This window comes from Sylvia atricapilla, chromosome 5 (genome assembly GCF_009819655.1).
Source record: "Sylvia atricapilla isolate bSylAtr1 chromosome 5, bSylAtr1.pri, whole genome shotgun sequence".
Taxonomy (NCBI): Eukaryota; Metazoa; Chordata; class Aves; order Passeriformes; family Sylviidae; genus Sylvia; species Sylvia atricapilla.
In genome coordinates this window covers 69,847,952-69,863,425 of record NC_089144.1, presented here as the reverse complement: position 1 = coordinate 69,863,425, position 15,474 = coordinate 69,847,952, and the positions used below count along the sequence as shown (strand labels likewise).

The window sequence follows — 15,474 nt, the reverse complement described above, 5'->3', positions numbered from 1 at the left end:
GTTAATTACAGAGTCCTCATTAAGACAAGTCTTACAGGACAATGTTGCCACCATAGCATGTCTTCCAAGAATTAAGAAGCCTTTTAATTGTGAATTAAAAGCAGCACAACTTCACACTTTATTTGACATCCAACATTTGCACTCCACTTTCCCAACAAAACTCGGTGTTACTATAAAGAACACACCAGACACGGGCTCCTGGCAAAGCAGCTTCCTCGCTGCCTCCAGGCTGATGCCTGGATAAGGGAGGAGTGCATTTGGGGAGAGGCCTGGCACACCAAAACAAGCAAGGTGTAACTGAACAAGGGTGGGGGAGCCCACACAGGAAACTTTAATATTCCGGAGGCACAGAAGCCTCTGAAGTCTGGGGAGGCACATGAAAAGCAGGTGCCTGTCCAGGCATGTGGACTACTGCAGAGAGGATGAGAGGCTCAGCGCTACAATTACGCATCACCTTGTGACTGGAGTGAAAGCTGCCAGGAGCCAGGACACTGCTGCTGCAGAGCTGACTGCTCCCTTGAGACAAGCCGCACAGTGCCGAGTGCCCGGAGCTGCAAAGGGAAAGCCAGTGAATCAGCAAGGGGCGGGTCAGTCCCCAAGCACTGGTGTGGCGCAGAATTGTATCAGCATTAAGGTGACGCAGGGAGATGAAAGCAGAGAGATGTTCCTTTGTTTATAAACATGCCAGAGACAACCAGGTTACTGTGGGAAGTAATTTTATTTCAGAATTCCACACACTCTGTCACAGATCATGCACTTGGACTTTCCCCTTTGCAAATCCACAGCCTCCAGGTCTGGGAGAGATGAGGCATCATCTCTTCACTTCTCACTTGGTGCCCACATAAGAAGAATGAGGGCCCTGATGGCAGCTTGCCAGGGGGCAGAAAGCAGCCTCTTGTTTCCATAATTGCTTTTAAACACAAGAAAAGAAATCCATCTGACTTGAAAGATTAGCAGTGGAGCTCAGCAGCAGTGAAACCCACAGCTGAGCAAGTTGGTCCTCACCCTGTGGTTACAGGGAAAAAGACGACAGTCTCATGGGAAGCTTGTGTGAGCTAAGCTACAGCAGAACACACGGAGACATTCTTGGAGCTGAGGCAGCCACCAGCCCAATGCATGCCCTGGGCCTCTTACAATCAATCTGTCACTGAGCTGCTCTGCCAGGAGCTGCCCTTTTCACATTCAGCTTTAGGTTCTCCTGCTCTGTGCTACAGATTTGACCAGGAAATAGCCCACCTGTAGGTAAGATAGCCTTCCAGGCTGTCCATCAACACAGGTACTGCATTTAATACTGAAAGGTGCCAGTCTGAAAGACTCTGCAACGTTTTGTTTCACCCACAGGCTGGGTGCAGCATTACTGAAGTTTCCTGCATATTTATCCTACACCTTCTCCCCTGCTTCTATTGCCCCTTATACTTGACCCTGCTCTTAAAATATTCCTACTTGCAGTGTCCCTGTGACCCATCACATCTTTGGCCTTTGTCAAGATTGCCACTGCCAGGGCAGATATTGTCTGCTGTGGTGGCTGCCTGTAGGAAGTGATCATTTGGCTGGTGAGAACACGCTTGTGGCTAGCTCAAAGGAGGGCAAAACTGAAGGGAAGAAATGATGGAAATGGTTGATGCAAGTGAGGTGGAGCAGAGTCTACAGAAAAGGCAAAAAGGCAGCTTCAGTCTCCATTTGATACACAAATTGAGCTCAATAGCAGCAAAAAAACCCCAAAAACGGCCATAAAATATTAATTCATTAGGTTGCCAGAAAGAAGTAAATGCATTCATGTAAAAAATTGTATATACAGATATGTATGTGTCAACTGTTCTCAAGTCATATCTCACCATTTTGTTTTGTATCTAGAATTTTAATCATTTCCAACCACACTGCTATTAATATGTGAAGACCACAGAACTGGAGTCAGCACCAAGAGACGGGTGACATCACACTGAAGAAATGAGCTTTGGCAGAACTTCTGACAACCCAGATATTTTAATATTTTTGTTGACCTTCAAGTAATTTAAAAACAAGGGGAATTCTCCCCAATAGCCTATAGGCTCCAAGTCTCATCTGTCTGCTTTTAGGGTAGGAAGGCTGACATCAGAAAGGCAGTGGGGGGCAAGGGAAGGAAGAGGGGAAAAATCTGGGAACCAGAGCGAAGAGCAATCAACAGCTGACCAACACTGACTGCTGCAAAACTTACAAAACACAAAGTCATATAAATGGGATTCCTGTTAACCTTTGATAGACTATAGACTTTATATACACACACAGACTTCGAAGTACACATCTGGCAGTCTAGAAAATACCAGTACCCTAAGGATTAAATAATTTAAAATGCAATGTTGCGTTATCACTGTATACAGAACGCTGACACGTTGGCTAAAATGGACGGATCGTCCGAGAAAGATGCTTCTCCCTCACCTCCCCAGCACTGCCTCTAAAAAGAAACCCAGGGTGAAAGACTTCCCTCCCTGGTTCCACTCCTGAAATTCACCTTGAGACTTCTCTGTCATAGATGGGGGAAGTCCTGAGAGGAAGGGACAAGAAAAAGAAAAGGATTCCTGCTCCCTCCGAACTCTGCTGCTGCAGTACGCCCCTCCACTGGCTAAGGAGGCTGAACAGCAAGGGCAAAAAAAGCTGCTAAAGCAGGAAAAAGGCAAATATGTTTCTGAAACGATAGTTATGCTGATCTTTTGAGATACACGCAGAGCTCCAGGTTTGGGGAGGACACCTTCTCTCCCAGTCTTTGAAGACAGCGGGTGGCTTAATGCAGAGTAGTCTACAGCCTGAGAGCAGCCATAGACAGGAGTGGGCAGAAATGCTCTGCCAACAGGTCCAAAGAGATGGAATGGGGAGGGTGTGCCCTCACCAGCTTTCCAAGAGTATTTGTAAAATGGGAGACCCGGAAAGTCAGCACATGGGAATGAGGAAGGTGATGGACAGCCTCAGTTCTGGGGAGGAGACTAAAGCACACAGAGCAGATGGCAAAGGTAATTGATCCCTAAATGCTAGCTTTGTATATGTACCCTAATACCAGTGTATGGGACAGACCCTTGCTGATGACACCATTCAGTTGTATCACCTTCACAGCCTTTAGAGCTGGTGAGAATCTGGCTTGTGTGGGCTTATTTCAAAGCCCTTTGAGGCATCATGCAGTCTTGTTTCCACCTCCAGTAAACCAGGACAGACATAAACTCTTGGGGAAAAGATGAAAAAAAAATAATCCCCATTCCCATGTGTGCCTTCCACCCCTTCCCTATAATCACCCTCTCTTCCTCTAGGCCACAGACAACTAAAGAGCTGCCTTGTTCTCCACTCCTGAGGCCATTCCCAGCAGATCTGGCTAGGTAGGAACAGCAAGCTCTGCTCCTTCAGCCTCATCACACAAGCAGACCGCAAAAGTTCCTTCCTCCCCTGTGACACCTTCAACAAGAACTGCCCACACAGGAGGTCGTGTTGCAGCAGACTGGACAAACTTTGGCCCTGAATCTCGAACCCAGTCTGCAAAGCATGAGAAGGCTCTGTGGGAGCAGGAGCTGTGGGAATTCTCCAATTTCAAGCTCTACAGCCCTAAATGTTGCCAGTGTAGTCATTATCCACTCAGAAATACAAAAAGAACGCTATCAAAAACATCTCACTCAGTCTGCCCTGCATGACTGGGCCAAAAGGACATAAAAGAAAGGAAAGTGAGAAAGTGTGGGACAGCAGAGAAAAAGAAACATGGGGAAAAGTCAGGCTGGAGGAAATTAAACAACTTCAGTGCAAGTCTGCTAAAATCATCACTGGATTTACCAGCCCAGTTCCACCTTCTTCAGACCAAAAAGGGTTCGCTGCAGTAAGTGTACTACAGAAGAAAGAAGTGCATAGTTTGGTTTATTTTTTGGTAGACACTTAAAACTCAGCAGAATTTATGTGAAGATCTCAGAGTTGCAGTTTTAGCCTCTCTTCCCTAGCCAAAGGGGGCCTGTTGGGGCAGAGATGGTGGAAATGGACCAGTAGCACCAAGAAATTCAGTGGGAGCACCAACTCCACAGCAGGAATTACCAATGAACTGGAAGGGGGGAGCGGTGAAGAGAGACAGAGAGAAGGAGATAGGGAGAAGTGAAGGAGACATAATTCACAGTAATCAAAGTCTGCATTGGCTAAACCCTATCAACACTTCCCTAGTAAGGCCCCATTACGTCTGCAGCAAGACCTCTGGCTCCGACAGAGAGCTGTAGAGGGTGTAGCCCAACTCATCCACTTCTTCAGGGGTGAGCTCTGAAAACAAGTTCACCTTGGGGTTCAGGGCACTCGGGAGGACACCTGCCTCCAGGTAGCGGATCAGCCCCTTCAGTGCCTGCAAGAAGCGATCAGCCAGCATGTCCTGGGACCAGTCGGCCTCCTCCTGGGAGAGGTGCAGGATGACATTGGTGAGCTGGCTGGCAGTGAGATGTCCCAGAGCTGGGTTTAACTTGCATACCGCTTTGAAGATCTTGAGGCACAAGCAGCGGCAGCCGGAATCGCCCTGGTCCAGGGCACGGAGGCGAGCTGTTTCTGCTGGCCGCAGGCTCAGTCGCCACAAGTTGTCATTCTGGGCCAATCGGTGAGGTTTGGCAACGAGGACGATGTCCCCCAGTGTCAGGGATGGGAGAAAGTCAATAAAAAGATGCCGATCTGCATCATACTGGACTTCCAGTGTCAAATCTGCTGGAGGAGCTGCCGGACGGATCACGTAGTCCAAGAGACTCCCAATTGCTGGCCAGTTGATGGACCCAGCTACAACTTTCTCAAAGGTGTCTGCTACGGTTTTGGGGGAAAGGTAACCTCCCACCACACAGCGGTCCCAGTAGCTGCTCCCGCGAGGAAAGTACTCCGGGTTTTCTCGACGCACCAAGTAGAAGCCAGGAATGTTCATGATAGTGTCCTCCCCAGGGATACACGACCACAGGTTCTGCTCCAGCATGAGAGGTACAATCAGCTGGATGTGGTCAGCTGTCACTACCTTTCACAAGAGAGAAAAATCAGTAAGAATAAGCTTTCTCTCTCAACATTGATTTTATTCACCACCTTTAGATAGCCTTCTGTCCAAAGGAACCTGGAATAAGAGCTGTTTCACTCTCCTCCCTGCATGGGATTCCCAGACTCCCTTTGTTAAAAGGCATTCTGAAGGACTATTTCCAGCCATCAGTGGAATAATTCCAAGGTACAGCCGAAGCTAGTGCTTACGTGGTGTGTACTATTTAGAGACCTGACATGGACAGCATATAGATGAATCATTCTGCCTCATACTGCTGTAAGTCTGCTCCTTGGTTGTGCCATGCAGCTGGCTTAGGGCACAGCAACACCACATGGCAATTTAAACAGGAGGCAGAGTATTAAGTTTTTTCGACAAGCTTCCGTTGCAGTGGTTAAATAATCCAACGCTACAACTAGGTACGCTGCCCTCACCTGGTCTGCTACATTGTTTGGAAAAAGGTCATTAAAGATCCCTTTTCACCAATGTGATTAAGACTCCAGGTCTAAGTTTCACTGGACATTCCATGCTCCATTCCAGAGCTCTGAGTCAAACAAAGAAGTGTGCCTCTGAATCACTCACTATGGCCATGGGCATCTTGCCATCAGGGAGATATTGCAGCAGGGACTGCTGTCCAATCCAGGTCTGTCACGCATTAAAAAAAAAAAAAAAAGGTAGGAAAGACCTACATGTATAAATGGGAGTTCTAAGGGAACATAACGTATTTGGATGGTTATGTAGAGATGGAGAGAAAACAAACGTCTACCAGAAAAACAGAAAGAAAACCACAGCTAAAAGGAGAGACAGAGGGGAAGTAAAGAAGGACTGAGATACATTGAAGAAATAAACCAGCAAAAAGCAAAGGCTTTGTAGACAATGACAGAGCAGCCTGACTCTGCCTGTTCCAACAGCACTGTGGAAATCAACGCCTAGCTCCACAGCGGGAAAGGCACCACCAGGGCCCTTATTGCTGAGAAACGCTGCGCTGAGCCAGCAGCGCCAACAGGGAAACCTGAAAGGTGGTCAGCCCCCTGAACAAGGAAGGAATGCGTGCCCAGGAATTACCTGCAGGTCATCGTAGAGGCTGCCGCTGAGGTACATGTCCCGCAGGGGCATGTCGGGCAGCTTGGCGCGCAGGAAGCTGCGCAGCTCCGCGCAGATATCCACGGCCGCCTGCTTGGCCCGCGCCTGCTCCTCCCCCGGGATCGCCACCCGCCGGCGGTAGTAGGCCAGCAGCTTCTCCTGCAGGGACAGCCGAAGGCGGGACTTCTTCAGCTCCACCTGACTCCTCTTGGCAGATGGCTTGGCCTTTGTGGGTCGAAAAAAGTCTGCAAGACAGAAGGAGGGGAACTGCTGAGGTTGCAGCTGATTTCGCTGCGAAGCGTTCTGCGGAACGGAATCTGCGGCACAGAGCTGCGGTCTCCCAGGTCTCAAAAAGCCCTTGGCAGGCATTTCGCAGGCTTTACGCAGGTACCGCTCCAAAGGGGAGTGCTGAGGAACTTCGAAATGTACTACTAAGAGCATCAAGATGGATGGAAATAAGTTACTAGATTTGAAATGTAGCCAGACTAATACTGTGTACGAGGATGTAATTTTAATGGCTACGTGGGCAGTACCTCAGCTCAATTTCATCAAAAATTCAGTGCTGTTCCCAGTTCAAAAGCTTTCAGTGTGATGCCAGACCAGTGAATAAAACACTTCTGAAAAACAATCATGATCTCTTTGAGCTTTTAACATTGAAAGATTATTACAAGTTACCAGTGAAACCCAGTGCTGACTAGCCTATGAGATCAGAGAAGACTGTGCCACCTGGAAATGAAATAGTTGTTGGGAGTCTGATCAGCACAGTTATTAGGATGATGAGCTGACAGATCCTGGAGCAATCCCAGCTCAGGCCATCATAGCTCCAGTGATACCCCCCTGAAACTTTCACTGGAAAAAGACCAGAGAGCCCACACAGAGGCACAGTGCAACAACACAAACACAAGGTTTACATTGCCATCTACATTACTAAACAATGTCTGACATGCACAGATTCTCTGAGCCCCTTTTTTTCTGACTGGTTTCTCAATGCTTCCCATCCGTTTCAGATTTCTCTTAACATGGATGAAGAGTTTTAGAAGTTGGCAATGAGAATTAAAGGGGAATCACAGCTCTAAGAGAACTTTGGAAGGGCTGTGATACCTAACGGGTGCAGGAGAAATCCCCAAGTCAGTGGCCCCATTAAAGCAATTGGCTGTTGCAGATCTGTTTGGTGATGGGCATTTGGGCACATGAGGAATGGCTGATCAAGCTGTACACAAACCCATCTAGCCCAGCCTCAGCAGCTGCTGTCTCTTGTCCCACTGGATTCTTTTGGACAGATTTGAGCTTTTTTTTTGTGTAAAGGAAATAATGCACAAAACCACAGGGAACTGGATTTCATTGCCTATTTATGAAAAAAAAATTATTTTTCCATACTGAGTTTTAATTTACTTCTAATTGAAGTATTTAAGACACCATCATCAATGTTTTATTACTCAGTCCATATGCTTGGGGACTCCAATCAAATGATCTAGATCCCATTTAACACAGCTGTCTGTTTTTTAATGTTTCCTCAGCAGAAACCCTATGCCATCCCAAAGATAACTTCCTTTAAAATAATCTGGAAATCAAGTTAATAGCTTGATTCTGATTTTTAGTTTAAATCTCCAAGTGTAAATTTCCAGAAATGAGTGACCAAGGATAGAAAATAAAACCATTGAGAACAAAAAACCAACCACACATTAACAAAACATGGCTGGATCCTAAATTACTGATTATCACACCCAGAAAGAAAACTACAGGTCACTTTCTATAGACTATTGAAGACAAACGCAGTGATAAGCAGCAGTAACCAGGGAAGCATCAATCCAAAAATTATTTGGAAAATGATAGCAATAATATAGGAAATACTGTTATAAATTGCTAGTACAGCCACAACTCGAATACTCTCCCCTTAAAAAGATGCAAGCAAAATGGAATGACCCAAAGAAAGGCAACGGAGCACTTGAAACAAATGGAATAGCTTTCTATCAGGAAAGATTAAATATTCAGAATGAAAGAGAAAAAATGAAGGAGAAGAAAGCTTAACACTATGAAGTCATGAGAGGAATGAAGAGTGCAAATAGATGACCATTACTGACTAGTTCCCAATGACAGTTCTGCTTCTTGAAGTTACAAGCAGACCCGTTTAAAAGACATTCCTTTAAACAAACCAAAGGTTTATAGGCCTGGATGACTCTGTGATGCAGGATGGCCACGCCTCTTACCTGTGTCTGCAGCTGAAGGGTCCGTGGGGAGGGTCTGCAGGGAGCGGCTGAGGCTGGTCTTCATCTCCTGGGTCAGCAGGCGTGAGGAGGAGCCCAGCCAGTTTGGCTCTTCCCAGCTTCTCTTTCCAGACTGGCTCAAGCGAGTGGGGCTGCTGGGAGCACTGATTGCCCGGTCGTACATCTAAACCAGGAGAAGTCGGAGTCACCCAGGGGCCCAACGCTTGCATTTCACCCAGGCCACTGCCAGCAGCCTGGCTCTCCTCACTGCCCTTCCCCACTGGCAGAGCCGTGGCCAATGCCAGCCTGTGGCACTGTCCTGGGTTGTAGTATAGAATGTATTCTATCACCACCTTCATGAACTGATGAATCCAATTGTTGGAGCAGTGCTCTTCCCAGGCCCCCCCTCCCTCTGGGGTGCCTTCTGTTCATGGCCCATCAATGCCTTGCCCATGACTCATAGATAACTCCCTCCGGGAGCTATCTCTCTTTAATGGGCCATCAAGGAGTCCCTGTATGACTCATCATCCCATTGTGAGCTGCTCCGCCCACGGGGAGGAGCCAAGCATTCTCACCTGGATATCAGCTGGGATTTGGGACAATACCTACCAGTAAGGTAGCCTTCACTCACTGAATTCCCAGAGGACCAAAGCTACCAGACCCTTCTACGGGATCACTGCTTCAGGAAGACTGCTTCCATCACCCTGCTCAGGCTGTACTCTGACTATGCCAGCGGTCTTTCTCTATTATCGCATTTATCTGACGTTCCCTTTCTTTCCCTTTTCTTCTCATTCAATTATATTTCCGCCTTGGAGCCCCTGAGTGGCTTTACCCCCAGAGCTCCCCAGGCACTCACCCGCTTGACGGCCAGCGTGGCGATGCCCAGCATGGCGGCGCCGCCCACGCCCAGCACCAGCCGCGCGTTGGCCAGCACGAAGTCGATGGCGGTGCCGATGCCGTTGTCATCCTTCTTCCCTCTGCGCTGCCCGGCACCTGCCATCTCACCTGTGAGGAGTGGCAGCGTTAGGCACAGGGCCCAAAACGCCTCTTCCCTTCTCCCACCCCTCACGCCCGCCGCCACCGGGTTGTGCCACAGGAATTGACCACTCGACCCTGCGCCCTCCCTAATTATATTCCCTCAAAAAGATGCTTCTTCCCAGCAGTGCCAGGGCAGTACTGACCAAGCAACATCCAGTACCTGAGGGAACACATGCCAATTTGATGTGAGGTTTCAAATAATTGAATGGAGTTAATGGAAGAAAGTAGATCTGGCTTCTGCAGTACTTTGCAATAAAATCCTGCATATTAAGCAAAACCCTATGACTACTTAGGCGGGTTTTTTTTGTAATTTGTGCTGCTCAACCAAAGCACAGACAATTTATTTTCTAACTTCCAATGTAACAGGTGTGATTTTGCTCACAGACAAGGCAATACAGAGTTGGTCAACTGCCTGGAACAGAGTGGAATCTTCCCCAAGAACTGACAGCAGTCTCAGAGCTTCCTTTCACAGATTAATTTCTGAACAGTGTCCACTCCCAGATCCTTCCAAGACACCCAATCAACAGCAGAGATCGCAACACGTAATGAAAGGAACGTTGTCTTCCTTTGATGTTTATTTCTGCCCTCAAGACTGGTGGGTTTGACTCTCAGATGAATCACATAAAACACTGACATGAATATTTTCTTACATGTGTACTTTTGCATCCTCAAATTTCCATTTAGCCTGACCCTGAGATTTAAGGAGTATCTCTGGACAACATGGCCTCAAGCTGTGCCAGGGAAGGCTCAGGCTGGACATAAAGAGGAGTTTCCTCACAGAATGGGTGATTAGGCATTGGAATGGGGAATGGGCTGCCCAGCGAGGTGGAGTCACCATCCCCAGGGGTTTAACTTGGCCATGTTTTAGTTACAAGGTGGTCATCAGCCAAAGATAGGACTTAATGATCTCAGAGGCCTTTTCCAACCTAAATGATTCTGTGATCCTGTAAAACACACTTTACCATCCCTGTACCCACCAGTGAATTCCCAGTGAACCTACATGAAAACACCGAGAAACTCCTGCACTGTGACTTCAGGTGTTTTCCGAGTCAGTGTCCAAGGATCTGAGCCTGCCTGCCTGACTGGGGTGCTTTAAAACTGTCCTTTATTTTTTATTAAAGTCAAGCCAGGGGAAATGCTCCTGCCTGATTAAACCAAGGATACGTTCACTTGTCACGCCCAAGCAGAAAAACCCCCGCACTTTTGCAAAGCTCACTGTAAGAGCAGCACGAAGAACACGGCTCTATCATTGTAGATGACCTACCTGTGACCTAATGCATTTGTGAAGAAAACAGGAGAGTCCTCCTGGTGTGCCTGTGGAAGCACCTTCAGCACTTCTTCAGGAAAGCGGTGGGTAGTGAGTGTTAATCATCTCTTCCGGTTGGCCAGGGGATTTTGGAAAGAAGAGGGAGGTAAGTAGGACCAGTGGGAGCTACAGGGAGTGTCTAAACCAGGCCTCCGAGCCCGCTCTGCAGGAAAGCCTGTCCCTTCTCCAGCTGCCTTTCCTTGTCCTCCAGCCGCTGCAGCCCCTGGTTCCGGCGGAACTCGCGGCGGATGGAGGCGAGGTAGAAATCCCGGTCGGTGTAGCGCAGGCCGCGGCCGCGGCGCAGCAGAGCCCGGTACAGAGTCAGCACCGCCTCCCGGGACCACGCGGCCATGGGGGACAAGTGTGCGGCGCGGGCAAGCGACCTGCAGAGGAGTGACCGAGGCCGGGATCCGTGTCAGCGTCTCCCTTCCCGAGGGAGCCGCCGGCCGCCGCCTGCCGCTCCGCGGCGAGCCCCGCTCGGTGCCGGGGCCGCCCGTCCAACGGCGCGGGGGTAACGGCCGGGCCGGGCCGCGGGCGGGGCGCGGGGGCCGCTGCAGCCCCGCGGGAGCAGCGCGACCGCCCCGCTCTCACCGGGCTGCGCGCGGGGCCGCCCCGGGATCGCTCCCGGGGTCACTCGGCAGCGCCGCGCTTCCGCTTCCGGGGCGCGCCCCCCGCGCCCGCCAATGGCAGCGCCGGAGCCGCGCGTGCCCGAGCGGTGCCGCCACCTGGCGGCCGGGAGGGGAACTGCCCGCCCCGCCCCGGCGGCCCGGGATGCTCCCGGCGGGACCGGGCCCGCCGCCGTCCCGGCCTCGGCGTGCCGCCCGGGGCTCGGTGTGCTGCCGTGTGCGGCTTCGTGTGCCGCAGCCGGCCCCGAGACACCGCGTGTCTGCCGTGCACCGCGGTCACGGCATCACGGACTCCGTTAAGCTGGAGAAGACTTCTGAGGTCACGGAGCCCAGCCTCGGACTGAACGCCTGGTCAACCACAGTATGGCACCGGGTGCCACGCCCAGTCCTTCAACACCCCCGGGCACGGTGACTCCAGCACTCCCTGGCAGCCCATCCCTAATGTCCAATTGCCCTTTCTGGGAAGGAATTCCCCCTGATGTCTAACCTGACCCTCCTCTGGAAGGGAGCAGTGGGTCAATGCTGCATCTCAAGGTACTTCTGACTTGTGGGATGCTTTTTACAGACTAACTTCTCGAATTCAAGCTCGTTGTCTTTATGTCCGAGGAACCCCCAGAGACCAGGGCTTGGTCGGCAGGCCCCAAGGCTCTAGGAGAAGGTCAGTAGCTGCCAACCTCTCTGAGGTCTGCCTGAGCTGATGGGAGGACACTCCCAAAGCCACAAGGTTTTGCTCCACTGTCCAGGTGCAAATCCCACTTTTCCATTCTCACCTTCTCTACTATGAGGCATCCCTGTGGCATATATATTTCTCCTTAGCCATCTCCTCTTCCCCAGGTCGTACCTAGGTATAAAACATAATGTGCTGTGCCTCCCCTGGAGGGGAGGGTGAGAGAAAGAGCAAACGGTGTGTGACAGAAGAGAGACACATCACTTCACACAATTCTCAGTGACACCAGATATGACAGTGATAGAACCGAAAAGGAAGAAAAACAGAAGCTCTGGGCTGGCTCACTCTGTGCCAATCTCCTCTTGTTCATTTCCTTGCTGAGATAAACAAGCCCAATCGTTTTGATCTCTCTGTGCGTGAATTTGCTCTGCGCCTGATCAGCCCTTTCTGAGAAGGGCTTACTTGAACTGCAGACAGTATTCCCAGAGAGGCCGCGCTAGTGATTTACATAATAGCATTACCATATTTTCCACATTATTCCCTCCTTCTTCCTTCTGCATGCTAATATTTTGTGTGTGGCTTTTTTTTAACCTGCAGCTACTCTCAGAGCCAGGGTTTGTGTGACGTCCATATTATTTCTTGGGTTACTAGAGAACACCTGGACCTTTGAATTTCTTGTGTGCAATTCATTTTCTCTCTTCTGACCTTACACATATGCAGTTGATCCTTGGCAAATATGTGGTGTTCCCCATTTGCCACATTTGCATTTTACTCAGTCCTTTTTGATCTCCTCAACAGCTTTGAGTCATCTTTTTTAAAAGGTTTGATATCCTGCTCATCTTTGTTTCCAGATCATCAAGTTCATATACTGGGCTATCTAAGACCTCGGAGGCAGCATTCATATTCCCTGCTCTTAACCTGCTGCCAGAATGAAATTCGATCCTTGAACCTTCCTCCCGGCTTCCTGCCTCCTCCTCCTCGGGTTGTTAATCCTCAGAAACACTTCCCTTCTCACAAGCGAGCTCTGTCACCCCTGGGCAGGTGTGCTGATGAGCCCAGTCCTGAAACTCCCAAGGCTGGATCAAAACATGATAAAGCCACATGTGGCAAACCTCTGGTGCACTACCAGTGGCATCTGCTGATGAAGGACTTCCCTGCTGCCCTCCTGCCATGGCAGCCAAGGACTGCCACTTCCATAAGCGTCCCCTCCCTAGCCTGGCTCCCTTGAGTTGTGCCTGCTTTGGTGTTTCTGTCTGTTCTTTTGTACTGCCCTAAGGGCCCCAGGGCCCCATTGCCTGCACAAGAACCCTATTGCCTGGTGACTTCTTCGCCCAGCGACTCACTGGGAATGGGGCTCCCCCTGTGATTCCAGCCTGTGTCCCTATACAAAAGGGAATTTACGTGCCCTGACAGGGCCAGGTGCAGCCAGAGAGAAGGGAGCAGACTTTTGCTGTGCTCCTGGAGAACAATAACAACCTTTGTTTCTCAAAATGACCAAGTGAGCTTGGAATATCAAAGGCACCATGTGTGACAGGGCACAATAACCCATGTTGTTGCCTGCAATAAGACATCCCCCCCATCCTCTGCCTCCTTGGGAGTCTCCAGAGCCATCACTCCTCTGCTGGTCTTCTCATGCTTGCAGCCAGTCCTCCCACTCACGCAGCCACTGCCACAGGCCTTGATGGCCACTAAAATCAGCAAATGGCTGCCCTTGAAGCTGGCTTGAAGCCTCTGCTCCTGGGAACCAAGTGCCAAGCCCAGGGCTTCCCACCACCCATTCTGCAAGAGCAGGACCACGCCCAGCCAGGGAGACATCCCTGTGCTGCCTGTCACCAGCCAACCAACCCTCCCTGGGCAGCCTCAGAGCTGCAAATGGTGTCTTGGAGGGGCTCTGCAGGGATGGAAAACAGACTGTGCTTGGAAGTAGAAGGCTGGTCTTGCTGAGGAGCCAGAAAGCAGTTCTAAAATACAAAGGGCGAAGATGGATAGTGACCCATCAATGGTATCTCAGGTTGAGCCTAATATCCTTAGTATCTTCTAGTAAATGGACCTCATAAAAGGCCTTTTGGCAGTCTCAGCCCCGTTCAGCAGCTCTCTCTTTAATTGCAGCCCTGTTTCTTTACTTTTCTTGAGCACTCGCAAGGATTAATGGCATTTGAGCTCCTGCTCTCCAGCTGTGACCAGCCAGGAGGGTCAGAGGCCCAAGGGTAGCACGTGTGGCTTCACTCCCTGAAGCCCCAGCAGTTTGGATGTTGAGTGCATGTGGGAAGAAGACAGGTGGGGAGGGAGGAAAGAGACCACTGGTACATTGCCACCTTTCAAGGAGCATTCCTGATTTAGAGCCCAGACCCACAGTTTAGTAGGGACAGTAACTATCCAGTCTGGGAAGCCATGCTCAGGGTGTGTTTTTGACAGGGGGAAAAAGAGCAAGGTCCCTGCCTTGCTGCAAGCTGAAGTGGAGCTTTTCAGACCCCCACACTTCCCCTGCAGTGCAGGTGGCTGCAAAAACAGTCAGCAGTGAGTGGTCTCCTGTGTGAAGCAGAACTGCTGTCCCCCATGAGGCTGCACTGACAGTCACTGAGGAGGCTCAGTTTTATTATCTAACACGTTGAAATTGCTTCTGTAGTACTTTTACAATTGGTCTGGGCCCACCTTCACTCCCAGTGCAACTCGTGTTTCTTCAAACAAATTTCCCTGTGGCTAGGTTTGTTGGGGATTTTTCTCATTTTTCCCTGACTAGTAAGATTCCATTCCCTGGCCTCCCCCAACCCATTTTTCACTTTGCACCAGCTGCATGCTGCAGGAGGTTTACAGAGCCATTCAGAGACCCTGGTTTTGTGAGTGCTGTTGTCCTTGCACTCTTGCATCCCTACAGCAGCCCCCATTTTCTGCAGGGGAAGTGTCAGCAGAGAGCAGAGAGCTTGCAGCTGGTGGTACCACCTGCCTAAGCTGAGCTGCACAGGCTGACCTCAGGCTTTCTTGTGCTCCTTCACCTGCTGTGCGCTGGGATGAAGCCCTCTCAGCGTGAACATGGGATCTTGGGTTGTGTAAGGGTTATCTGGACCCCAGCATCAGGTGTGGTTTGGTCCCATGTCCATCTAGACTGCCTGAAAAGGGCATGGATGCTGTATCCTGCTGCTTCTCTTCTTTTTCTAAGCCAAGGCACCTATTGTGAACCTTGCCCCATTAAGTCACAGGCCTTTAGATTTATTTCTGCCCCTTTATTTGGTTTTGGGTTTGCCGTGGTCTGACATTCACTTCTGGGTAGCAGTTTGAGACAAATGCTTTAAAAACATTGTGAAGCAAAAAGAAGTGGGTAGATGTTTTCTACATTCTTTTATTTTTGTGTGTATGCCTGGTTCTTAGTAAGCGTCTGAGGGGAAAAAAAAATATATATATATATATAACTGATGATTTGTTGCTCTCTCTTTGGAAAAAGTCCAGACTGTAGAACAGGGCTAAAATGCCAGGAAAGAGTTTGCTGCATAGAGGCAGGCTTATGTTATTTTATTTTATGCATTCCTTGGATAACATTTTTTTTTTTTTTCATTTCAGTTCCT

General features: G+C 49.7%; 3 protein-coding genes across 3 annotated transcripts in view; 1 reads left to right on the top strand and 2 right to left on the bottom strand.

Annotated features, from left to right (window-relative positions):
* The window catches only part of RPL3 (ribosomal protein L3), a 234,604-nt gene that overhangs the window by 124,775 nt on the left and 94,355 nt on the right, over positions 1-15,474 (top strand). The gene's annotated exons all lie outside the window — the stretch shown is intronic.
* Positions 700-10,735, bottom strand: MIEF1 (mitochondrial elongation factor 1). The gene is made up of 5 exons (XM_066320035.1): positions 10,580-10,735; positions 9,134-9,282; positions 8,281-8,461; positions 6,056-6,318; positions 700-4,978 (listed from the first exon to the last, which is right to left on the bottom strand). The coding sequence occupies exons 2-5, from the start codon at positions 9,275-9,277 to the stop codon at positions 4,172-4,174; spliced, it is 1,395 nt and encodes a 464-aa protein (XP_066176132.1). The 5' UTR covers positions 9,278-9,282; positions 10,580-10,735; the 3' UTR covers positions 700-4,171.
* LOC136361838 (mitochondrial ribosome and complex I assembly factor AltMIEF1) lies at positions 10,756-11,250 on the bottom strand. Its single transcript, XM_066320038.1, has one exon. The coding sequence runs from the start codon at positions 10,971-10,973 to the stop codon at positions 10,761-10,763; it is 213 nt and encodes a 70-aa protein (XP_066176135.1). The 5' UTR covers positions 10,974-11,250; the 3' UTR covers positions 10,756-10,760.

What these genes read in the sequence shown, in the direction of transcription:
- MIEF1 (XM_066320035.1), bottom strand. Translation starts at nt 9,277, where the DNA reads ATGGCAGGTGCCGGGCAGCGCAGAGGGAAGAAGGATGACAACGGCATC. An exon ending in CCCTTCAGCTGCAGACACAG is followed by an intron (nt 6,319 to 8,280) that starts GTAAGAGGCGTG and finishes TCTGTCTTGCAG; the next exon opens with ACTTTTTTCGACCCACAAAG. An exon ending in GCCTCTACGATGACCTGCAG is followed by an intron (nt 4,979 to 6,055) that starts GTAATTCCTGGG and finishes CTCTTGTGAAAG; the next exon opens with GTAGTGACAGCTGACCACAT.
- LOC136361838 (XM_066320038.1), bottom strand. Translation starts at nt 10,973, where the DNA reads ATGGCCGCGTGGTCCCGGGAGGCGGTGCTGACTCTGTACCGGGCTCTG.